The 24443-nt window shown below is 48.6% G+C and overlaps 1 protein-coding gene across 2 annotated transcripts in view; it reads right to left on the reverse strand.

Moving 5' to 3' along the window:
* SRRM2 (serine/arginine repetitive matrix 2) overlaps positions 1 to 24443 on the reverse strand; it is a 225768-nt gene that overhangs the window by 95447 nt on the left and 105878 nt on the right. For both annotated transcript variants that reach the window (XM_029606781.1, XM_029606782.1), the window contains 2 exons: positions 24180 to 24242; positions 12316 to 12348 (listed from right to left, as the gene is read on the reverse strand). In XM_029606781.1, coding sequence (XP_029462641.1) covers positions 12316 to 12348; positions 24180 to 24242 — 96 coding nt within the window. The remainder of the gene's footprint in view (positions 1 to 12315; positions 12349 to 24179; positions 24243 to 24443) is intronic.

The raw sequence follows: 24443 nt of genomic DNA on the forward strand, positions 1-24443 counted from the left end.
CCAGAACCGGAGGACGTAATGGAGGCTTGAGTTGAAGTAAGCCTCTCAGAAAGCGCCCTACAAGAGGTTGCGTCTATATTGGAGCATCTCCTATGCCTTTGTGGTAAGCGGCTATGGCGCTGACATGCACTCGGATGGAGGACGTTTGTAGACCAGACTCCGAAAGGTGCCAGAGGTAGTCCAGGAAGTTTGTTGTGGGGCAGGAAAAGGGATCTATTTCCTTTGTCGTACACCACAAGGAAAGTTTTTCCATTTGGAATGATAAGATTTCAAGTAGAAGGATTTTGTGAAGTTACGAGTACCTGGGACACAGTGTCTGAAAGGTTTAGGGATTGTAGTATCAACCTTTCAACATCCAGGCTGTCAGAGACAGAGTGGAGGTTCGGATGACGCAATGACCCGTTGTTCTGTGTTATCAGAGTTCGATCTGTGCCCAGGCAAATTGGTTGTCTGATTGAGAGGTCATTTAGGATGGGAAACCAAACCTGTCGCGGCAGGTGAGGGGCTATGAAGATTATTATGCCCCGGTCCTGCCATAACTTCACGAGAGTCTTGCTGATGAGTGGAAGTGGAGGGTAGGCATATAGAAGACCCGTTGACCATGAGTGGGTGAAGGCATCCCGTGGTGGTGTCTTGTGGCTGCGGTGTAGAGAGTACAAATTGTCTACTTTGCGGTTGTGAATCGACGCAAAGAGGTCTATGTGCGGGTGGCCCAATGGTGGAATTTTGTCTGCTACAGTGGGATTTAAGGCCCATTCGTGGGGATGAAAGGTCCGGCTGAGATTGTCCGCCATTACATTGTCCACACCTGCCAGGTAGGTTGCTCTCAGTAGCATGGAATGGGAGAGAGCCTAGGCCTGCACTGCCTCCTGTCATAGCAGGTAAGAGCCTGTGCCCCCTTGTTTGTTGAGGTACCATATTGCTACCTGGTCCGTTTGAACCAGGATTACACCTTGCTGGAAAGGCAGTCCTGGCAAGCAAATAGAGCGTATCGTATTGCTCTGAGCTCCAGAAAGTTTATCTGGTACTTTGATTCTGTTGTGGTCCAGGTTCCCTGGGTTTGCAGGTTGTTGACATGGGCTCCCCAACAAAGGTTGGAGGCATCTGTTAGTGTAATCTGAGGTTCTGGAGATTGAAAGGGTAGTCCTATCAGAAGATTGGACTCGTGAATCCATCAAGCTAGTAAGAGACGAAGCTGTTTGGTGATGTGGACCATGTGGGACAAATGTTGAGATAACTGGGACCACTGGGTTTTTAAGGTCTATTGTGCCTCTTTCATGGCTAAGCGAGCCATTGGGGTGACGTGAACTGTGGACGCCATGTGACCTAGTAAGGTTAAGAGATGACGAGCTATTGTGGTTTGGCGAGTCTGTATTGTTTTGGCCAAGGTGAAGAACATGTGCACTCGATCTCTTGGGAGAAACGCTTTGGCCTGCCTGGTGTCTAAATCTGCCCCGATAAAGGAGAGGGTATGCGATGGGGTGAGACTGGACTTGGGATAGTTTATTAGAAACCCCAAGGATTATAGTAGCTATAGAGTAAGACGAAGGGAGTGAAGAACTACTTCCTTGAAAGGACCTTTGAGCAACCAATCATCTAGATAGGGATAGACGTGTATGCTTTGTCTTAGGTAAGCTGCTACTACTGCTAGGCATTTTGTGAACACACGTGGTACTGACGCTAGGCCGAAGGGCAGCACTCGGTATTGGAAATGTCGGTAACCAACTAAGAATCTGAGGTATTTTCAATGCGGAGGGGTTATTGCTATATGAGCATATGCCTCCTGAAGGTCTAGAGAGCAAAGCCAATCTCCCTTTTGGAGGAGAGAGAGCATGGAGCACAAGGTTACCATTCTGAATCTTTCCTTGCGTAAATATTTGTTTAGGGCATGTAGATCCAATATAGGTCAAATGCCGCCTGACGTTTTGGGAATTAGAAAATAACAGGAGTAGAACCCCTTCCCTCGCTGAACTGTGGGAACTGGTTCTACGGCATTTGACTGGAGGAGGGTTAAAAGTTCCTCCTCGAGACTTGGAGAGTGGTTGGATGTTCTCCACACAGGACGAGATGGGGAGTTTGGTGGAAGCATAAGGAAGTTTAGATGGTAACCTTGGGCCACTACAGAAAGGACTCATTGTGACTGTGTCACATATGTTTGCAAAGTGGCACAAGCGGCCTCCTACAGGAAAAGCTGCTGGAGGTTGGCTGTTGCTCTCTAGAATGGAGTCAAAAACCTGACGCAGGACCCATCTGCGGAGCTGGTTGGGTTTTGGGAGGTCTGTGTTGGTGAGGTTGACCTTTCTGAGGGTCTGGTTGGACGAGACTGAGATGGAGGAGGATAATGCCTATGGGCTTTGTAGGTTAGCCTCCTGGGATCCCTTTTGAACTGCCTTTTAGTGGTGGATGAAAAGTCAGATGAAACAGTAGAAAGTTGACGCAAAGTCTCATGATGGTCCTTGAGTTGTGCAACTGTTTCTTGTATTTTCTCCTCAAATAAGTTGTCCCCTGTGCAAGGGAAGTCTGACAACCTTTCCTGGACTTCTTGACACAAGTCAGACGCTTTTAACCAAGCCCATCGTCTGGCACTTATGCCTGCTGCGGACACTCTTGAAGAGGCGTCAATTCCTTCCGGAAGGCTGGTGTAGGTAACACCGCTTCCAGGGTTGGAGGCTCCAGAGGCATCGCCAGAGGGTCCACAGTATGTGGAATCTCGGCTCCCAGCACCATTGTTGGTGGGGATCGCCTCGGTGTCCCGGGTCTAGAGGAGGATGGGGGCTCCTCTCCCCGGGACTAGTCAGTCTGTGGTTCCATCGACGCTGATGCCTTGTCTGTGCCGGCACCGGAGGAAGTATCTTTTAGATGCCGATGTTTCTCTCGGTGCGGTCTTTTTCAAGCGCCGAAGATGAGGAAGTCTATGCTTTTGAACGGGAAAACCCGGTGACTGGCAGTCGCCAGTGCTTCGATGGTGCTGAGAAGTGGATGGTGACAGAGTCAATGTCGAGGACATCTTCTGAGCCGGTGCACTCTTAGCTGGAGTAGATGGGGCCAAACACTTAGATGAGAACAAGTGTTCCATTTTTTCTAAGCGGGCCCGGAGGCCCTTCGGTGGCATTTGGGCACAACTGGTGCACATTTGAATGTCATGGGAAGGCCCCAAGCATAACACACATACATCATGCAGGGCCGTAATGGAAATAGTCCTCGGACACTCGGGGCACTTCCTGAAGTCTGTCGCCATTTTTGAAAAAATAAACCTGGTGCACAATCAGTGGACATCAGGCACCGCTGAGAATACCGGATACCGACTGCAACGAAGCAGGTAAAAACTTACTGACGCTAGCAAATGTCTATGTTCGACGAGGGGGAACCCCAGATAGGTGAAATTTTTTGAAAAAGTTTTAAAAGTTCCGTGAGGAAAAGCTAAGGAAAAATCTCACAGGGCTCCTGATAACTGCGAGGCAACTGCTGCGTGGAACAAAATTGACTGAGGGGGGACTCCTGCTGGATGCAGGGTTGGTGGCATGCTGGGCATGCTCAGTGTGCCAATCAAAATTCTAGAAACTTTGACAAGAAGTGTTCCATGATTGGGCTCCATCCTGATGATGTCACCCATATATGAGGACTACCATCCCTGTTTGTCCTGGGAGAATGCAATGTGAGCGTAGGCATCCTTTAGGTCAAGGGAGCAAAGCCAGGCCCCCCCCCCCCCCCTTCTTAGGAGAGGGATTAAAGCACCCAGCGAAACCATTTTGAACTTTTCCCTTATGAGGAGCCTGTTCAAAGTCTTCAGGTTCAGGATAGGCTGGAAGCCTTCTGTTTTCTTGGGAATCAGGAAATACCTGGGGTAAAACAAAGTGCATTGTTGACTTGACAGAATGGGTTTGATAGCTCGAGCCGTTATAAGGGTAGAGAGCTCCACTCGAAGTATTTGCTGATTCACCGAAAACCCCCATGAGGGGCACGGAGGAGATTTTGGGGGAAACATTCTGAACTTCAATCTGTACCCCCAAACGACAGATAGGACCCATTGGTCCGAGGTGACAGTCAGCCAACGATCTGCAAAGAACTGCAGACAGCCTCCAACTGGGGAGTCGTTTGTCACGGCCACAGGTGGCTGGTTTAAACTCCCTCTCAACCAGTCAAAACCCCATGGCAGGGCTCTGCTTCAGGGCTGGCTGTGGTTGAGGAGCGTGTGGCTGCTGCTTGCGTGCCCTAGGCGCAGCATGCCGAGACCTCACCCTACCAGCTAGAGGATAATATTTCCTCGAGTGGTGAAAGGGACACCTTGTTAACATCTTCCCAGAGGACTGAGGGTCTGAGATGCTGGAAGACAGATGCTGGAGGGTTTTGTGATAATCCTTCAGCTGTGCTGTTATCTTGATTTTATCTCCAAAGAGATTTTCACCAGTGCAGGGTAGTCCACAAAAAGCTCCTGCACATCTGGCCGGAGGTCCGAGGCCTGAAGCAGGCCATGTGCCGAGCTTCTATTCCTGCAGCAGTCACCCTCGTCACCATTTCAAAATCATCATAAGTGGACTGGACCTCATGTTTGTCTCATTCCAAACCTTGCTGAATCACTTTCAGGAAGTCCTCCTGAAGCTGATGCAGCAAGCGTTCCACCAGATATTCTGGTGTTATTTCAATAACAGCAGCACAAACTCCCTCTACTACCAGGTGCAATAGCCCTACTTATAAAAAGACAGCAGTTCACCACCAATGCATGTCCAATTGAGAAAATACAACAAATAAAATGAGTTATTTATGTGCCTACGTGCTAGTTAAATCTCTCTCCTCAGTCATACACTCAAGATCGACCTACACCAAGTACAGAAAGACCACAAATTACAAATATGGAGACAAACTGGAATGAAAACCCCAAAAAAGCCGCTCTGCATGCAGAGCAAACCTGGAGAAATGGAAACAGAAATATAGCACCTAACAAAGTCCCAGGATCTGCAATAATGCACACAAACTAATCCGCATAGTTACACCTGCATTATGGCATGCACTCAAATGGTACAACATAAGAACATAAGAAAATGCCATACTGGGTCAGACCAAGGGTCCATCAAGCCCAGCATCCTGTTTCCAACAGTGGCCAATCCAGGCCAGAAGAACCTGGCAAGTACCCAAAAACTAAGTCTATTCCATGTTACCATTGCTAATGGCAGTGGCTATTCTCTAAGTGAACTTAATAGCAGGTAATGGACTTCTCCTCCAAGAACTTATCCAATCCTTTTTTAAACACAGCTATACTACTAACTGCACTAACCACATCCTCTGGCAACAAATTCCAGAGTTTAATTGTGCGTCGAGTAAAAAAGAACTTTCTCCGATTAGTTTTAAATGTGCCACATGCTAACTTCATGGAGTGCTCCCTAGTCTTTCTATTATCTGAAAGAATAAATAACCGATTCACACATCTACCCGTTCTAGACCTCTCATGATTTTAAACATCTTACCTATAAAAAGGCAACACTACAAATATTAAACCAGGCCCTAAACACCAATGCACCTCCCATTAGGAAAACAGAAAAAGCCAAGCTGTTATAGATTCCCACACAGAAATAATTGTAAAACTATATGAAAAAATGTTTCCAAAGAGCTGATGAACAGATCATCTAACAATTAAAAACTCTTAAAAATTCTTCAAACACCAATAAAATATTTCAAAACAGCAGACATCACATACTACCCAATAATTAAAACAGTAGTCAATCAAGAAAAATGAACTTAAAATCCACCTTTATTTACTCTCTCCAGCAGTTCTCCTACTCCTTTCCCTTGCAGGCCACACCAGATACAGCAGTAGCTGCTAAAGCTGTCCTCACGGTCCTCTTCCTTAAGGAACACAACCAATCTCTTCTCACATACACACACAAGCTCCATTTCTTTCTCACATATATTCACACAGAAGCTCAAAAATGATAAGGGGGATGGAACAGCTCCCCTATGAGGGAAGACTAAAGAGGTTAGGACTTTTCAGCTTGGAGAAGAGACGGTTGAGGGGGGATATGATAGAGGTGTTTAAAATCATGAGAGGTCTAGAACGGGTAAATGTGAATCTGTTATTTACTCTTTCGGATAATAGAAAGACTAGGGGGCACACCATGAAGTTAGCATGTGGCACATTTAAAACTAATCGGAGAAAGTTCTTTTTTACTCAACGCACAATTAAACTCTGGAATTTGTTGCCAGAGGATGTGGTTAGTACAGTTAGTATAGCTGTGTTTAAAAAAGGATTGGATAAGTTCTTGGAGGAGAAGTCCATTACCTGCTATTAAGTTCACTTAGAGAATAGCCACTGCCATTAGCCCTTATATGGCAAGTAGCACAAAATGCTAAGCATTTAGACTTCTTTGACTCTGGTGCCAAGCAGTCTGGCTTGTCGAGTGCTTCAGTAAAATATGCGCTAAAGTACAAACTCAGCAACGCGCAGAATATACTCACTCAAGACGCACTCAGCTACATGGCCAGCTATGTGGCCAAGAACACGCTCAGCTATGCGCACAGTGATGTGCACAAAACGTGCTCAGCCACACATGCGGTATATGCATTCAACTGCTATCCAGGATAGAGGTGCTATTTAGTTGCTCGTGTTCTCCAGAAACTGTCCACACTTTTTTTTTTTTTTTTTAAACACTATAAGCAAACCCCAGTAGGGAAATACATGTCCACCATCTGCTGGAGACAGAGAATATTGGCGGGCTGATGTAGGGGCAAGGCTATATATCCATGACATCAGCTTTTACTCCTTCTCCATCTGTTGATAGAGGTGCATAACCCTCTTGCAGGGATTAGCCTGCCTGAGTGCAGAGGAACAAACTGCTTGACTTCTGGGGTCTAATGACCGTGGACCTGTTTGCTTCAAAGCAAAACACAAAACTATATCAGTTCTGCTCAGTTCTACCAAACAATCGCAGAATAGCTCAAGACACTTTCCTATTTGACTGGGGCCAAAGTCTAATGCACAAGCACTTCACCCTCTACTGCCTCAGGTACAAACAGATCATAAGCCCTCTGGGGATGGGGAAATACTTACAGTACCTGAATGTAATCCGCTTTCAAGTACCAGAAAAAGTGGAACATAAATCAAATAAATGTTAACTTTGTGCCAATGACTCATTGCCAAGACAGTGCAGAAAGCCCTTCCGCACTGTGCCCGCCTCATAGCACTGGTATGCATACCAAATTTGTTTGGGCCACATCTCAAACTTTACAGCAGACCCTTCTCTTCTAACTCAAGATAATGGGACTCTGTCATATCCCAATCCCAACCTTCAACCTATGATCACAAATTTCCATTTACCATTGGAAATTGAAGACATTTCCTCTAGGAAGACTTCCACCAGAAGAAACTAAACCTTCAAATGGAAAATATTGTGTGCCAACAATATGATTCTGATCTTTTTTCCTGCAAGCCTCCACAGCTCTTATAATACTTGCTTCATCTCTCTAACTTAGGACTTTCTACTTCTTCGGTGAAAGTCCATCTGAGCACCATCTCAGCATTCTACACTTTGCTAGACAATAAACCATTCTCCACTCATCCACTCATATCTTATTTTGTAAAGCAGTGGTCCCCAACCTTTTTTGCACCAGGGACCGGCTTCAAGCATGACCATTTTTCCATGGCCCGGCGGGGTGGGGCGGGGCAGGATTTTAGTGCATACTTATTTAATTATGACATTTATAAATCCTGCACCTCCAGTTCTCTAACTGTGCATCCACTGAAATTCCCCCGAACAATGTAGTTTGGATGTTTCCGTTACAGCTCATCATACTAAAAGATATTTTCAAATTCTGGTGTCACCTCACAGTAACAGCAGCACAAACACCCCCCACCGCCAGACACATCGCGAACCAACACAAAACCCCCCCAAAAAAAGACACTCAAAATCTATACTGCAATCCCATCGTAACATAACAGTAATAACACCAAGGACTCAAACAACAAAAACCCTACCTGTGAATAAGCAAAGGTAAATATTACACTGGGTCCTAGGATAACAATACACCACCTACTGAGGAAACAAAACAAAGCAGATTGCTATAGATCCCTATGCTAGCAGAGTCTCTAATCATGGTCACACTTACAGAGCAGAGACAGACCCTCACCAAATACAGAATATAAAATAAAGGAGCACAAATTAGAAAAAACTGAAATGGAAACCCCAAGAAGCCAGACTCTGTGTATTAACAATGGAAAAACAGAACCACCATTCCTCATAAAACAAATAAAATCAAGAAACAAAGCATCAGTTATAATAGTAAAACCATACTAATAAAAGAATACTTTAAAACTGCTGATAAATAGAATTTCTATTAATTAAAATCATTTACATTTTTTACAATTTCCCAAACACCAATAAAATATTTCAAAACAGCACATATATCAAACACAAATTAATTAAAACTAATAAGGATTTTAAAAAGCCCCTGCTGTCCATACATGGGAGCTCTTGATTTCCAGTCACCCTGATATTGTCGAGGTTTAGGAGGTTATCCTCTCTCTCACACATACTCATATGTCCATTCTCTCTCACACATACACTGTCACATACATACACATTCATGCTCTTATACCCACCATAACCTCTCGCTCTCACAGACACTGACACACTCTCTCCCCCCCATACACACGCCCCTCCCACACACACACTCTTACTCCCCTGGATTTTCTCATACACACTCATGCTCTCACTGGCTCCCTCACAACCTCAGAGCCTCTCTCATTCCTCTGCTGCCACTGTCACTGCTGCCGCGTGGCTATTGGGGGGAGGTGCTGATTGCTGCTACTGACACTGAAGCCCATTCTGCTGCTTCCTCTGTGCAGGCCCCATGGGCTTCCAAGTTCCTCCATGCTGATCTCGTACATTGTGAGATCCGCATAGAGAAAGTACTACTCTTGCACATTCCCAAAGATTACATGTGCCAATCAGTAAAAAATAATTTTTTTTTTACATCTGCTGTCTGATCTTAGTTTTCTAATCGGTTGGTCACAGGCTTTTTTTCCCCACCCTCCCTTTCTTATTTTTTTTCCAATTCCTTTTATATTGCCTTTTTTCTATTTCTTTTCTCTCCATCTGTCTTCTTCCCTCAAACACAGAGTCAGGTTCTCATTCTCACATGCTTTCTCTCTCTCTCACACTCACACACACACACACACAGGCTCTCTCTCATACAATCATTCATACACACAATCTCTCACTGGCACATGCTGTCTCTCTCTCACACACAGAGGCTCTCACATGCTGTCGCTGCAAACATTCAGGTCTTCACTCCCACACACAGTCTCTCAACTCATCTCATACACACACACAATCTACAGACCCTCAGTCTCTCTCTCACCTCTGGGCCTCCTCTTCACGGGCCGCTGCAGGATGGGCTCTGCAGCGGCCCTGGTCTTCTCGGGCCGCGCTGCTCCTCTTCTGCACGTGGCTGATGCTCCTCCTCCTTCCTGCCCGTGCAGCTCTGGCAACATTTTTCTTCCGGGGCCGCGTGGGCAGGAAGGAGGAGGAGCATGTGCACATTTAGACGCAACAGTTTTCTTCTGGCCGTGGTGAAGTGAGCTCCACCACAGCCCTGCTGAACTTCTTGTTTTTCGGGTCGTGCCTCCTCCCTTTTGGGGTTGGAGGCGGCGGGTCTCCAGTCTCGCCCCGCCTCCCTGCAGCAGCGGCAGCCAATGAACGGTAGCCGGGGAGAGCGGCGCCATGGACCGGCAAAAAAACCCCAATGGCCCGGTCCCGGTGGTTGGGGACCCCTATTGTAAAGGACTCTGGCATAGCAAACCCCTAATACAGAAGCCTCCTAGTCCTTGGGATTTCATTGTGGTTCTCTCCCAACTGATGAAGCCTCCTTTCAAACCATCAGAATCCACTTCTTTGAAGTTCTTGACTTGAAAGATGCTTTTCCTCATTGTAGTCATCTCGGCGAGAAAAGTTTGTGAATTCCAGGCTCTCATCCACTACATATCTGCAATTTTCACAACAGGGTGGGGTCCTCTGAACATACTCAAATTTTCTACTGAAACAGTCTCAGCTTTCCACATCAATCAATCAATCAATCTACAATACTACCTACCTTCTTCCCAAGGCAAGAAAGCACTCCATACTTTGGACTGTAAGACATACTCCGCCTCTTCATCAGACCAACCAGCTATTCATTTCATATGAGCCTAATCACTTTGCAGTAGCAGTCCTAAGCAAACTTTAGCCACTTGGTTAGCTGACTGCAATCAATTATTACTACAACTTGACAGGATTGCAGGTTATGGACACAAAAAACTCACCAGGTAAAGCTATTGCTTCTTCGGTTGCTCATCAGGGGGAACTACCCATTGAAGATATATGCAAATCTGCAACATGGTCTTCAGTCCACATATTCACATCTCATTACTGTCTTGATTACATCTCAAAGACAGTAGATTCGGACAAGCAGTTTTGCATAATCTGTTTGCACTGCAGTCCACTCTCCACGGTGGAGTTTGGGTTGCTTACTTAGTAATTGCTCTACTACAACCCTTAGCTCAGAACTCCCCATATCTAATGTTTAATTCAGCCTGCTCACCGAGGGAAAAAGTTTGCTTACCTAAAAAGTGTTTTCTGTAGATAGGATGAATTAACCATGTCCACCTCCCTAGAAAGTAGACTACATAGCTCGATTCAGCTCTGAAATGAACTGAGGAGGTTCGCAAAAAATCCTGCACATAGTCAGTAGAGCTAAAAGCTCTACAAGATTGGAGAGAATTCCGTTAGATGACACATGTAATGGCTTATTCATCCTGACTTCTATGGAAACAGTCATTTATGGTCAGCAAATCTGTTTTTCTCCTTCCTACCGAAATACAATACACTACTTGCTCTCTGACTTTTAGTTTCTCCAGTGCCAAGGATAGTCTGTCCTTTCCTGAATTCAAATACTTTTCATATCTATCACCTCTGATGGGAGAACATTTCATGCATCCACCAAGCTTTCTGTGAAGAAATGTTTCCTCATTACTATCCTTCCAGACTCATATTATGATCCCTAGTTCTAAAACTCCCACACCCTTAAAAATAAACAATGTTTGTACATTACTTATGCCTTGGATATTTGAACTTTTCTATCCTATACCTTCTCTGTCCTTAAAGTCTTGGGGCATTCTAAATTACTAGAGTAGTTTCCCTTAATATCAAATGCCTTTGGTTTCAGATCAAGATATTTAATCTTAATTGCAATTATCTAATTAGAGAGTTCAAGTCATACAAACTGGCATTTTTCCCCAAAGTCACAAAATACAAAAAAACCTTTAATACATAGGCCCTTAAATATAGAAAATATCAATCAATACTACTAAGAATTTCAAATACTTAACATTTTGAGATTTTACTTGTTTACAATAGAATAAGAATGTCTTAGATTCCCTGACAATATGTCTGTACATTTTCATTTACATGGCTAGTTTACACACAGAGAATTCCTGGCAACACAGATTTATAAAGATAAAAAGAAAATTGCATGTGCAAACTGTTCATGCATGTGCAGGTAAACAAGGACAAAAAGAGGAAGAGCGGATGGCAGGAATAGCATAGCTGGTGAAGATCCCCAGACCCCACCAAAAGGTAGGTGGCGGCAGTGGACAAAGTAGTGTGTTTAGCAGCTGAAGAAAAAAAAAGAAACTTTCTGGTCTGAAGCAGCTGAGCTTCCATCTTAATAAAGATGCACCAGGAGCTGATCTGATGGGCATCCCTAGGCCCCGCCAGCTGAAAATGAGAAGACTTGAGTACTGCAGCTAGAGGGGGTGGCAAGTAGATAAGCAGGGGCTGAGGAGATGGATCAAGATGAGGAAAGAGAGGAGGAGAAGGAATGTGTGGTATGGGAAGGAGGAGAAAATTTGAGTGGGTGGGAGAGGAAAGATTGTATCAGTGAGAACAGGTAGTGGGAGGAAAAGAAGAGGGTAAGTAGATGGGGAGGAAGGTGGTCTGCACCAGGAGTGGATGAAAAAGATAGGGCCATATTAAAGTTGTAATAGTAGGGATGCACTCACCAAGGAAGAAATACAATCAAAATCCCATCACTCATATCCCTCAAATAAAAACAAATTACTGGGAGAGGAAAGGATAGTGGTAGGAGCACTACCGTAAGAAATTGTATGTACTCAAAGAGTATACTTTTCCAATCTTGTTATTTTAATGACTAAGAAACAAGAATTCAAAATTTAATTTTACATTTTTTACCCAGTAGCATTGATAAATCCTTTTTTCCCCCCAATTTATCTTACATATTGCTTAACTTCATTTCAGGATGAGCTAGTGTTCTTCCTTTGCTCCTTACCTGTGCTTCCTCTTTTTAGACTCTGATTCAGACCTGGGGAGAAAAATTTAAAGGATGAAAGAGTTGAAAGAAAAATATAGTGTAACTTCTGTAGTGCTTTAGAAATGAGAATATACAAAGTAGCTTACATATCAGACAGTAAGAAACAATATTATCCACAGAAGTGGTAGCAGTATTAATTTTCTTTCCTTGAGTCCTGAAAGGCTAGTGCAGACTTTTTTTTTTTAACCCACTATCAGGAGATGGAGACAGAACCAGATGTTGACATCCCCCAAAAATAGAGCTCCATTAAGACTATAGGTCTCCAGTATTTTCTTTAACAAAGCAATGAATATATTCTCTCCCCTAATGGACAAGTAGTTTGTTAACTGGCACTGACTTACATTGGTCTCCCCATAATTGAAACACTCAACACGGCTAAAACATTAAAATTCAGAACTCTAACACACCCTACATGTATCCATTCAGCTGATCTCCTCTGATAAGCAAAATGAAGGATAATCTGGCTGGGCTCCTGGACTGATCTGGTAAGACTCCAGAAAAGAAAAATTAGCAAGAATTTCTCCTTCCTTTTTTTCCCCACCAGACTAGTCCACACATAAAGATCTATTCAAACAAACTTCAAACTGGGTGGGATCCTGCTATGCCTGCTCTCAAGACAGCTCCATACTAAAGACTAAAGCACCCCTGGTCCGAAAATCTAATTGGTAATGTTTGGAGGAGTGCAAGGAAGACCAAGTCACCATACCTTGCATATTTCCTCCGAAAGAATCATGTCAAGTTCCACCTAAGAAGCCCCTTGCCCTGGTTGAATGAGATCTGAGCTCCTTAGGAACCATAGGACATCTGGAGATAAGCTGAACTAATTTCCTCCTCGATCCATTGAGCTATCATAGCTTCCAGTGTAGCCTCAACCTTCCCTTTGGACACTGAACAAATGATTTGCTCTTCTGAAGGCATTTGTAGTCTTTAGGAATTGCAGTACAATTCTATGCATATCTAGGAGGCAAAGTTCCCTAAAATTTCCACCATGACATCTCTCTTGAAGGTTAACAGAGAAATTGTCTGACTCAGGTGAAATAGACACCACCATAGGCAAAACATTTGCTTACTGTAAATGGTATTTTCATAGATAGCAAGATGAATTAGCCATGCTATCTTGGGTAATGTCATCCGCCAATGCACGATGCAGAGCCTTAAGAACATGCCATACTGGTTCAGACCAAGGGTCCATCAAGCCCAGCGTCCTGTTTCCAACAGTAGCCAATCCAGACCATAGGAAGACTGTTCTGTTTGGGGGAACGTTTTGACACCAGATACTCTAGAGATTGAGAGGGCTGCAGACTGCTCTTGCCCGTGTTCACGACCCAACCGAGCTCCTGTAGTAGGTTCTTGACTGCTGGCTCTCTTCCGAAGACTTTGCTCTGATCAGCCAGTCGTCCAGATAAGGGTGTACATCAAGATCCCTTCCTTCCTCAGTGCTGCCGCCACAACCACCATAATTTTGGAAAATGTTCTGGGGGCGGTTGCTAGGCCGAAAGGTAGTGCTCGGAACTGGTATTGGTGACCCAGTATCACAAAGTGTAGAAAACGTGGTGATCTTGGACTGGAATGTGAAGGTAGGCTTCGGAGAGATCTAGGGAGGTTAGGAACTCTCCTGATTGTACTGCCATTATTATGGAGCAAAGAGTCTCCATGCGAAAGTGTAGTATCCGCAAATGACAGTTGACGTTCTTGAGATCCAAGATGGGTCAGAATGATCCTTCCTTCTTAGGAAGGATAAAATAGATGGAATGGCTCCCCGTATTTTGTTGAAGTGTAGGAACTGGAGTTATTGCCTTCAGACTGAGTAGTCTTGTCAGAGTGGCTTCCACTGCCAGTCTCTTGGTGTGGGAATGGCAGGGTGGCATAAACTTGTCCGAGGGATGCTGCGGAACTCCAGAAAGTAACCTTCTCGAATGATGTTTGTCCAACATGATCTCGACCCATCTTTGGTAGAAGAGGGAAAGTCGACCCACTATTTCTTCTCCCTGTGGATGGGTCGGCCCATTTTCATTGGGGAGCACAGCTGGAGCCTGCCCCAGGGCCTGTTCCTCTCTTCGTCTGTCGGTTCCGAAAGGGCTGGGACTTTCCAGAGGGACGAGATGCCTGGAACTGAGTTCTTGTAGGGTTAAAAGCATTGTGAGCCTCTGCTCCTAGTTCTTCTGGGGGAGGGGCGCTGGGATCTTTTACCCCGTCTTCCGGTAGCGGAGGCACTGGGGATTCGCCCCACTTGCTGGCTTTTCCAATTCGCTCCCGAATAGGAGAGATCCTTTAAAGGGCATTCTTGTGAGATTTGCTTTAGAGGTCGCGTCAGCAGACCAATTCTATAGCTGCCACTACCAGGCTACTCCTCTGGTTGAGGTACGCACCAGATCTGAGCTTGCGTCCGTCAGGAGGACTGCTGCAGGTACCATCGTTTCACCGGTATACGTTCCAGAGCTATTTGCCTCTCGAAAGAGAGAAGCAAGCAGGAACATGCCACTAGTGCGCAAGCAGGAAGCAATCTGCAGTATCATTGCTGTTGCGTCAATGGCCTGCTTAAGAATGGATTCTAATCGTCTATCCTGAGAATCCTTCAATGCAGCCCCTCCCTCAACGGGAATGGTTGTTCACTTTGAGACTGCACAACCATGGCGTCCACTTTAGGAAAATGTAGGCGTTCCTTGGTAGCTGATTCCAGAGGGTATAAGGTTTCCAAGGCCCAACCTCTTTTAAAGCTGGCCTCCAAAGCATCCTTCTTCCAGGGAGCTGCCATCACCTGAGGTGTCTGGGTCCCTGTCCAGGAAATTCTTGGTTAGGCGGGGCGTGTCTTGGGGCATCCGCGTAGGGCCGAGAGGATTTTGTGCTTCCGGCAAGGGTTGAGCCCGGGCTGATTGCGCCTGAACAAAGGCTTGCAGTCCTTGGAAAAATTCTAACCAGGAGAAGGTCCCTGGGTCCACGTTAATCCCAGAGGAAAATCGGAGTAGGGGCCCCTGAGGTGCCCTCTGGTGGAGAAGCCATCTCAGATTTGCATAGATAAGAAAATTATTCCTTACCTGCTAATTTTCATTCCTGTAGTACCAAGGATCAGTCCAGACGGTGGGTTATGTCCCCCGTCCAGCAGATGGAGTCAGAACAGACTTCGAAGGGTGTTGGGATATAAACCAGTGCACCCTCTGCAGGAACTCAGTATAAAAGTATATCAAAGCCCAACCACAGAACACTGAAGAAGCAGAATGGATCAAGTGTACTTAACCATAACAGATACTAAACCAACAAATTCAACATGTAAATCAACGTGCGGCAAGGCCTGCCAACGTGCAAGGAGCTGTGGACACAGACGTGAAAGACGAAAAAGACACAGCATTCTTCAGAGAGAAGATAGCAATCCGAGCAGGAAAAGCCAAGAAACCAACGGGTCGATACAGTAAGGCCGCGTTAGGAGTGCGGCAGTGCCGGGCGCACCCTCGTTTGCCCCACGCACTGTTCTGATCACATACCGCTCGATACTCTATTTAAATTGCTTGCAAATGCAAGCCACGTATGCAAAGCGTTAGGGGAAGCATTAGGCCCGCGCAACCCATTTTACTGTATAGGCGCTTAATACAGCGCCTATACAGTATCCTGGGTGCGCTGGTACCTGTCATTTCAAATGACATTTGAAATGCAGGCACCAGGAAGTGGATCCCAACTTTAACCCAGGAAAACCTAAAAACCGAAAATCCCCTCCTCCCGAAGCGGCTCGACATGTGCCAACTTACCTTGTGTTGCTTTTCAGCCCCTTCCCTTCTCTGCCGCCCTCCAGAGGGGGCAGCCGGCGGCAAAAGCGGCTCGCAGCGTTCCTCCCCCCCCCCCGCGCAGGTCCCGGTTCTCCTGGCTCGGCAACAGCTAGGGCTCCATCCGGCTTGCAGCGTTCCTCTCCCCCCCCCCCCGCGCAGGTCCCGGTTCTCCTGGCTCGGCGTGAAGTGCCCTCTCTGGCACGAGCGAAGCGAAGCGTTCTTTCGTTGGCCGGAGCGCCCGTCTATTTGGGCTCTCCGGCCAATGAAAGCACATAAACGGGTGCGCGTGACGGCACGGCGTGCGTCACGCGTGCCCGTCTATGTGCTTTCATTGGCCGGAGTGCCCAAATCGACGGGCCCTCCGGCCAATGAAAGCACGCCCGTCTATGTGCGTTCATTGGCCGGAGTGCCCAAATCGACGGGCGCTCCGGCCAACGAAAGAAGGCTTCGCTTCGCTCGTGCCAGAGAGGGCACTTCACGCAGAGCCAGGAGAACCGGGACCTGCGAGGGGTGGGGGGGAGGAACGCTGCAAGCCGGATGGAGCCCTAGCTGTTGTACTGCTGTTGCCGCCGGCTGCCCCCTCCGGAGGGCGGCAGAGAAGGGAAGGGGCTGAAAAGCAACAAAAGGTAAGAAAATGTCGAGTTGCTTCAGGAGGAGGGGATTTTAGGTTTTTAGAGGTTTCCTTTTGGGGGAAAGTTTGCCGTCTACCATTACCCCTGCCTCTAACGCAGGGGTAAGGGTAGGCGGTAAGTTAGCAGGTTAAACGCAGGGCAAAATGGCAGGGTAAAATAGCGATAGTCGGGGCGCGCGTTATTGTATGGGAGGGAATAGCTAATTCGATCATTTACATCTGATATAAATGCCGCGTGCGGAAGGGGTTACCCGGGGATTTAAAGAGGCGGTAAGGATGGGTTAAAGGGGATAGTGTATCGCAGGAAAGGCTAACGCGGCCGGAAAGTGAGTAGAAAGCGGGTTAGGAGCGGGGTAACCGCGGCCTCACTTTACTGTATCGAGCTGCAAGAGAGGTGGGCGTCTGGACTGATCCTTGGTACTACAGGAACGAAAATTAGCAGGTAAGGAATAATTTTCTTTTCCCTGTACGTACCAGGATCAGTCCAGACGGTGGGATGTATCCAAGCTTCCCTACTCCGGGTGGGCCCCTGAAAGCCCTGCTCGGAGGACCTGGTCGCCAAAGTGTCCAGAGTCTGGCAACGCCAGGTGTAGATGATAATGTCTCGTGAAAGTGTGCAGCGATTTCCAGGTTGCCGCACGACAGATCTCCTGAGAGGAAACAGACCGCACCTCTTCCCAGGAGGCTGCTTGCAAACGAATAGAATGAGCTATGACGCCCCAAGGGGGGATCCGCCCCACTCCGATGTAGGATGAGACAATGGCGTTCTTCAGCCATCTCGCAATCGTCGTCTTCGAGGCCTGGGAGCCTTTCCTCAGACCCGACCAGAGCACGAACAGATGATCGGAGACCCGGAAGTCGTTAGTGACCTCCAAGTAGCGGAGCAACGTGCGCTTGACATCCAAAAGACGGAGAGACCTTGGCTCGTCGGGTGAGAAGGACGGGAGCTCAACCGTCTGGTTCAAGTGGAAGGCCGATACCACCTTGGACAAGAAGGAAGGAACTGTGCGGAGGGAGACCGCCCCCGAGTCCGTGAATCGGAGATAGGGTTCCCTACAGGATAACGCTTGAAGTTCCGAGATGCGACGAGCGGAGCAGATGGCCACGAGAAAGACTGCTTTGAGGGTGAGGTCCTTGATAGTTGAGTTGCGCTGAGGCTCGAAAGGAGGCCCTGACAAAGCTCGAAGAACCAAGTTGAGACTCCAGGAGGGGCACGGATCCCTTACCGGAGGACGCAAGTGCTTAACCCCCTTGAGGAACCGGGCGATGTCAGGCTGGAGCAGGAGAGAAGGATGCTCTCCATACTGTATGAGCGAACCAAGGGCGGCCACCTGGACCCACAGAGAATTATAGGCGAGACCCTTATCCAGGCCGTCCTGGAGAAACTGCAGGATCTGAGGGACGGATGCCTTCGTGGGCTGGGTGCTATGATTGGAGCACCACATTTCAAAGACCTTCCAGACACGCACATAAGCGACCAAAGTAGATGTCTTCCAAGCCTTCAGCAGAGTCGAGACTACCGCCTCGGGGTATCCTCTGCGCCTGAGGCGGCACCGCTCAAAAGCCAGGCCGCAAGACAGAAGCGTTCTGCCTGCTCGAAAAATACCGGGCCCTGGTACAGCAGACGAGGAAGATGTCCCAGCCGAAGCGGACTGTCGACCGCTAGCTGTAGAAGATCCGCAAACCAGAGCCGACGGGGCCATTCTGGGGCCACCAGGAGGACCTGCCCCTGATGACGTTCTATTCTCCGTAGGATTTTGCCCACCAGGGGCCAGGGAAGGCATAGAGAAGAAGGTGGCGCGGCCACGGCAGGACTAGAGCATCTACCCCTTCCGCGCCGCGCTCTCTTCTTCGGCTGAAGAAGCGGGGGGCCTTGGCGTTGAGAGACGTCGCCATCAGATCCAAGTGAGGCGCCCCCCTCCGATGGACGAGAAGCTGCATCGCTTCATCGGAGAGAGACCATTCTCCTGGGTCTAGCTGTTGTCGACTCAGGTAGCCCGCCTGAATGTTGTCAACCCCCGCGATGTGTGAAGCTGCAAGGCGCGTCAGGTGAATCTCTGCCCACTCCATCAGATGCGCCGTCTCGAGCGATACGTGCCGACTCCTCGTGCCTCCCTGGCGGTTGATGTATGCTACAGTGGTGGCGTTGTTTGAGAGTATCCGTACCTCCTGATTCCGCACCAGGGAAAGGAAATGTAGGAGCGCTAAACGCACTGCTCTGGTTTCCAGGCGATTGATCGGCCACGACGCTCGTGTCTTCATCCACGTCCCCTGCGCCGAGCTTCGTTCGCACACCGCCCCCCATCCGGAGACTGGCATCGGTGGTGACTACCACCCAGTTGTGGACCTCGAGGGAGATGCCTCAGGCTAGATGTCTCTGAACCAACCACCACCTCAGGCTGTCCCTGGCAACCTGCGGGAGAGGGAGCACCATCTGAAAATCCTGTGAGACTGGTTTCCAGCAAGACAGCAGAGCCGCCTGGAGGGGAAGGAGGTGCATGAAAGCCCAGGGCATGAGGTCGATGGTGGAGGCCATCACGCCCAGAAGCTGGAGATAGTCCCAGGAGGTGGGTGTTGGTAATGCAGTAAAACGTCGTATGTGTTCTCGTAAGGATTGGGCCTTGTCCGTATGTAAGAAGACCTTGCCCTGACGCGTATCGAAACACGCTCCCAAGAAGTCCAAGTGCTGGGAAGGGACGAGGGAACTCTTGGCGAAATTCACAACCCATCCCAGGGAACGGAGAAGTTGAACTACCCTGGCGACCGCCGCCTGTTCTTGGAGAAACGACTTCGCCCGTATCAGTCAGTCGTCTAAGTAGGGGTGGACGTGGATGCCCTTTCTCCTCAGGGCTGCCGCCACTACCACCATGATCTTCGTGAACGTTCGAGGGGCGGTCCCCAACCCGAAGGGGAGAGCCTGGAACTGAAAGTGTTGTTTCAGAATCTTGAAACAGAGGAACCGCCGGTGAGCCGGGAGAATGGGTATGTGGAGATAGGCCTCTGTCAGATCCAGAGAGGCGAGGAACTCCTCCTGATGAACTGCCGTGATGACTGAGCGTAGTGTCTCCATGCGGAAACGGAGGACCCGGAGAGACTTGTTGACCTACTTGAGGTCCAGAATTGGACGGTAGGAGCCAGCCTTTTTGGGCACGACGAAGTAGATGGAATAATGGCCCGAGCCCACCTCGCCGAAGGGGACGTGAGAAATGGCACCTATACTCTGCAACCCGTCCAGAGTCTGCTGTACCGCCCGTCTCTTGAGGTCCGACCCACAGGGAGAAAAGAGGAACCTGTCCCTCGGTGGGCGGACAAACTCCAAGGCGTAGCCGTTCCTTAGGATATCCAGGACCCACTGGTCTGAGGTGATGTAAGCCCACTCCTCGTAGAAGTGTGAGAGGCGTCCCCTGATCCTGGGGGTGGAGGAGTGGGCGAGCCTGGCATCATTGAGTGGACTTGGGGGGGGGTTTCCCCTGACCAGACCCCTCCCGAGCGGGTCTGCGCCCACGTAAGGACCGGGGCCAGGACTGAGATCTGGAAGAGGGCGTCCGTTGTCCCGAATGCCTGTAACTCCGGTAACAACGCTGAGCCCTGGCCCGTGTCCGAGAGGCGGGAAAAGACCGGGAGGTACACTGTCTGTCCTCAGGCAAGCGGTGGACCGCATTCTCCCCCAAGGACTTGATGATCTGGTCTAGATCCTCACAAAAAAGGAACTTGCCCTTGAAGGGGAGAGAGCCCAGGCTTGACGTGGAAGAGGCATCCGCCGCCGAGTTACGGAGCCACAGGAGACGTCTCGCCACGACTACCGAAACCATGGACCTTGCCAATACCCTAAACAGGTCATACAAGGCATCTGCTCCGTATGCTATGGCGGACTCCAAATGATCAGCCTGGGCGGCTTCCTCAGGCGACAGGTCCTGAGACGTAAGAAGCTGCTGAACCCAGCAGAGACTTGCCCTCTGCGCGAGCGAGCTACACATGGCCACGCGCATACCTAGAGCTGAGACTTCAAAGACTCTCTTAAGGAAGATTTCCAACTCGCGGTCCTGGGTGTCCTGCAGCGCAGTGCCACCCGTAACTGGGATAGTTGTCCTCTTGGTGACTGCCGATACCGCCGAGTCCACCTTCGGTACCTTGATCAACTCCAGGAAGTCCTCCGGGAGTGGATACAACCTTTCCATCGCCCTGCCGACCTTCAAAGAGATTCAGGAATGTCCCATTCCCTAGCCAGGAGCTGCAAAAATGAGGCATGCATAGGGAACGCCCGGGACAGCGGATGCAAGGTGGCCAGGACTGGATCTCCCTTCTTGGAAGACGAAGAAATGACTGGGGCAACCGAAGCCAGTGGGTCTGGAGGGGGGTCCAGGTCCAGCTCCTCGAGGATCTGAGGGATCAGGTTGTCTAACTCCTCCCTCTGGAAGATGCGGAGCGCTCGCGGGTCATCTCCATCCGGCTGAGCGTCTGAAGGAGCAGTGTCCGGAAGGACAGGGGGATTCCCCCCCCCGCCCCGATCCGGGGATGTGCCCACCCCCCCAGGGGCAAAATGGACTCTCGCGGCTCCTCTGGGAGCGCCAGGTGCCGCACCCGCAACCTCAGAAGTGCCCTGTAGCGAAGCCATGAAGCGTGGTGCTTTTGTGGGGGGTGGACCTGTGGGCGGTACACTGGGAGCCTCCAGCTGCTGGAGATAGGCGTTGTGCATGAGTAAAATGAAGTTCGGCGAAAAAGTCGGCATGCCCGCGCGGGGGCCGAAAATGGAGGCAGCTGAAGGGCCCCGGTCAGGGAGGGTCTTTACCGGTGACAAATTCGGGGGAGAGGCACCCTGAGAATCCCTTCCCTCCTCCTCTGACCCCGGAAAATCGCCCTGCTGGGACTCCAAAATGGCCGCCGTTCCCGCCAAAGGCGGCAAAGGGGCCGGCCTCTGCCGCCCGGGCCGTGCTGAGGGGAGAAAAGTAAAAGTGCTGACCGGTTTAGAGGTGCCTTCCCCGCTGGGGAGGCACCTTGCACAAATCCCCTCGAGCGAAATCCTCGATCCCGGCTCGCCACAGGCCGAGCACGGGACAGCCGAGATATGATGGCCGCCGGGGAGGGGGGGGGGGGGGCCCAAGAATACGGAGAGGTGCCGCGGGGGGACTAAGAAAGAGCCTGCACTGCCCGCAAACGCCCCGGACGGCAGCAGGGGAATCACCCCTCCCTGCTGCAGTGGCCCCGGGGAAAATTGCACCGGCGCGCCCCCCCCCCCCGAGGGTCTCCACGTGTGTGGACCCTTGGCACCAGAATGGGGACTAGCCCAACCAAGGCTGTTCAACCCAATTGGTGCTCCCTTTTTAACCTCGCCGGAAGGAGGAATCGGTACTGCAATCTGAGCTCTGGAGACCGGAGACCTGAATTTAAAGATTTCTGCTTACCTGGTCTCGGCGCTTACCGGTCGTGTGCCAGTCAGTCTCCAACTGCGGGGGGAGAGAGAAGTACTTTCACCGCTGCGCTTGGTTCTGCACTCGTTGCCTTTCAGCCACTCTGGGGGCTAAGTCCACGCCAGGAACTGGCTACCGGACCAAGGCACACTCTGAGGGATATCGGAGATCACCTCAGGAATTCTCAACTGGGGGAAGGACCCTTAGGTATCACCGCAGGAGAGTGGGACTCTTATCTTCTTTAAGGTAATTTTGTCTTCTTGCTGTAATTTTCCTAACACTGTGTAGTGTGTGGGATAGTGTCCGCATCTTCTAGGAGACAGAGAGATACTGAGGAGCTGAGGTCACTGCAGGGGTATATCTAAGGTAACGTCAGCTTTGAAATCTGACTTAGTCTCCCATCTGCTAGCAGAACAGCACATAACCCAATGGCCCTGCGTCCATCTGGCTACACGCTAAGAAATCATGTTTTTAATCAAGTTTTTTTGCTAGTCTGTCCATAGTTGCTTTTGAAGAGACTACTGGCAGGCTGTGGTCACTACAGGGTATATATACTGTGACTTCAGTTTGCTCAGTCTCCATCTGCTAGCAGGGGAGCATAAACTCACTGGCCCTGAGTCCATCTGTCTACACACTAGGAAAGTTGGCTTTAAAGACCCTCTGAGAAACTTCATTTGTGTAGTGGGTAAAAAAAGCCATTCCATCATTCTGCTAGCAGAGGGCAAGAGAGAGAGAGAAGCTCCAACCTGTCTGTGAGGTCAACTGCTGAAATACCTCTGTAGAGAACTAAAGCTGTGTCAGCTCTGCTGTGCTTGAGGGAAAACATGCAGTTCCAACTAAACTTCCACATTTGATTATGAAAGGAAAGTAAAGACAAAGAGCCTGGAATGCTTGACTTTTTTTTTTTTTGCATAAAACTGGGGTAAAATGGCTTCTGACCATCAAAATAGGGAGTACCAAACAGACCTTGTTTCATGCACACTTCAGTGCCGCCTTCCACCATAAGGGTCAATCCGCTGAACTCATTCAGTTTTGCATTTTAGCAACTTACCAACCCACTGCAGATCACATCTACCCACCTAGCACCTGTCTACCTACAAGCCAACCAGAAACCAGTGTTATATTGAGCTGCCATGACTTACCTGCAGACCTCCTTTTCTTCACAAATATACCGAAAGCAAGTGGAGGGGGCACAGCATGATCACCTCAAAGCCCTCCACACAAATTTATATCTGACATAGCACTATAGGAGATTGAATGCAGTCCAGGAAAGAGACCATGCTCCAAAACATTTCCTCAAAACTTTACTCTTCTCACTGCTCTCCAAAAAGAGAGGGAGAATGAGCTGTCAGTAGCCCCTGCTTCTGAACCTACCATGGGAATACAGTCACCATGAACTCAGGCCACAATTGAGTCAATCCTCACGTGGAAAGGAAGAATCAGCACCATCACACACAGCACTCCCAAGACACTGTCTATGTTCCACCAGGACCCTGAGCCTATAGCGTTCCCAGGAGCTGCCTACTCCTAGTCGAAGCACCAGTTCACATATCCGCAACATTTGCTGGAGGCAGAGAAATACTGAAGAGCTAAAAGCATCATCAGATCCCTATAGGGGAGTGGTAGCTTTAAGTTTTTCTTTTTGTCTTCATCTGCTGGCAGGGGGACATAACCCACTAGTTTGACAGACAATAAGGACTGATTCAATGTTGAAAAAGAAAAAAACCCAGTCAGTGCTGATAGATGTACTGGTACAGATATGGTCTCAAGTAGAAAAGCACAGAAAAGTTAGAGAGAGAAAAGAAAAACACTTTTCTTCAGCAGAAAAACATAATTGAGAGGGTCCCTACATGATACACTTGATGAAGAACATGGGCCTACAAATGCTCTGAAAGCTCTCGAAGCCATGAAGTCAGCTTTACTAGCTAAATTCTGTCTGATGATATCGTACATCTGTGAGAACTTACATCCTGCTTTGTCTTATGAGAAAATTATTGATACTGCCACTACCAGCATGACACATACCTATGCTTACTCTTCTTGGAGCTTTTCTTCTTTTCCTTGCGAGGTGGAGAGCTGCTTACAGATCTGAAAACCAAGATCAAAGAAAATCTGGTGAAGAAAAGTCCATCTCTAAGGAACCATTCCCTTTAAGAAAGCAGAAGTGCTTATCTGTAGCAACTGTTAAAGGTCAGCAGGATGTCACAGTCTTCACACATGATGACATCTTTGCAAAACTTATGTCAAAGTTTCTAGATCTTTGACTGAGCCTCTCTGGGCATGCCTTAT

The sequence above is a fragment of the Rhinatrema bivittatum genome, chromosome 6 (assembly GCF_901001135.1).
Source record: "Rhinatrema bivittatum chromosome 6, aRhiBiv1.1, whole genome shotgun sequence".
NCBI classification, from domain to species: Eukaryota; Metazoa; Chordata; class Amphibia; order Gymnophiona; family Rhinatrematidae; genus Rhinatrema; species Rhinatrema bivittatum.